This window comes from Nicotiana attenuata, unplaced genomic scaffold (assembly GCF_001879085.1).
Source record: "Nicotiana attenuata strain UT unplaced genomic scaffold, NIATTr2, whole genome shotgun sequence".
Classification (NCBI taxonomy): Eukaryota; Viridiplantae; Streptophyta; class Magnoliopsida; order Solanales; family Solanaceae; genus Nicotiana; species Nicotiana attenuata.
Window position 1 is genome coordinate 263,065 of NW_017670798.1, and position 1,609 is coordinate 264,673.

The 1,609-nt window shown below is 32.7% G+C and overlaps 1 protein-coding gene across 1 annotated transcript in view; it reads left to right on the forward strand.

The window, feature by feature from the left end:
• LOC109243415 (probable E3 ubiquitin-protein ligase RHG1A) overlaps positions 1–1,245 on the forward strand; it is a 4,361-nt gene extending 3,116 nt beyond the window's left edge. Inside the window, exons 4-5 of the mRNA XM_019410345.1 lie at positions 609–752; positions 860–1,245. Coding sequence (XP_019265890.1) covers positions 609–752; positions 860–991 — 276 coding nt within the window. The 3' untranslated portion in view covers positions 992–1,245. The remainder of the gene's footprint in view (positions 1–608; positions 753–859) is intronic.
• The last annotated feature ends 364 nt before the right edge of the window (positions 1,246–1,609 follow it).

Sequence of the window (1,609 nt, forward strand, 5' to 3'; positions counted from 1 at the left end):
TGTTGAAAAATATTTATTTTTTCAGTTTTTTTAAAAAGAAGAAAATATTTTCTTTTAAAAAAAACTGAAAAACAAAAATAAAAACGAAATGTTTTAAAAAACTAAAAAAATGAAAAAAAATATTTTTCAAAAACAAAATATTTTGTTGAAAATATTTTTTTCTGTTTTTAAAAAACATTTTTTCTGTTTTTACAATTTTTTTTCAGTTTTAATAAAAGAAATGCTTTAAAAAACTGAAAAAAATTATCTTTTTTTGTAAAAACTGAATTGTTTTTTTTGTAAAAACAGAAAAAAAAGAAAAAAAAGAGGAAGACTTTACTAAATTAGTGGACTATGGGTGCATTAGTTTAAAAAACGAAAATATTTTGCAATTTTGTTTTTTAAGCTTTACAAAAAAAAAAAATAATTATTTTTAATTTAGCATTGACCTAACTGACAAAGGGAATAAGTGAACCAAAAAAGTGGATGGAGGGGTATTTTTAGCCCAATAGGTGGATGAATGGTATTTTTAAACCTTTTTCAACAGTTTAGGGGCATTTTGAACCATTCTCCGTACATTCTATTGTGAAGGCGATGTGCTAAACAGTGCCTGTGTGATGTGTTTCCAGGAGTTACTGGCACTTGGGGAGCGCATTGGGGATGTTTGCACTGGGCTAACTGAAGATACTATTTTGAGTCGTCTGAAGCAGCGAAATTATAATTGCATAAAAACAGAAGAACCTGAGGATACAGAACCATGCTGCATATGCCGGGTACTCAATTTGATGTTCTCTACTATTATTGCATGCCTACTTAAAGTTCATACAATTAGATTGGACTCGCCAAGTAGAGTTTTTAACGGGTTTTCATTCATTTGCAGGAAGAATATAACGATGGAGATGATCTTGGAACACTGAATTGCGGCCACGACTTTCACGCTGGCTGCATTAAGCAATGGCTCATGCAGAAGAATTTATGCCCGATTTGCAAAACAACAGGGCTGACTACGTGAGGAACCATATTCTCATGTCTAAAGAAAATGAACCGCGCTACTGAAGGTTGGCGCCACTAAGTGTGCCCTCTTCTCTTCCATGGCTTAATTTGTGTAAGATCCTGTATTTTTTTCTCGTTAATTTTATTACGTCTCCATTGGGGAGTTTATTCAACAAGTCAATTTAGCGCTAGCAGGATTAGACATTCATTTAGGGAAGAATTATTTGGAAATTTACATTTCCTTTTCCAATTAATTGAAACCCTTGAACATCAGCGTGGTTCATTGCTTTTCTGTTCTTTTATACAATACAAAATGCATGAGTATCCCTGTGCATGTCTTTGATCGTTTTACCAGTTTAGAGGATTAATCAACTATGTAGACTGTGCAAGCCCTTATGGGATCGTATGGTTGGCGAACAAGTTATCTCTAGATTATAATGACATGATTATTAGAGGCGGATCTAAGATTTTAACTTTTTAGGTTCAAATTCGAAATTCTACCACATCGTATCTAATTTACTGGGTTCAAACTCTATATCTTACACTTATTTAGTTGGATTTTTAACACATGTAAGAGCTTAAGCCGAAGTTACTAGTCAGATGAATTCGTAGCTTATTCATTGGCTCCGTCCCTGAT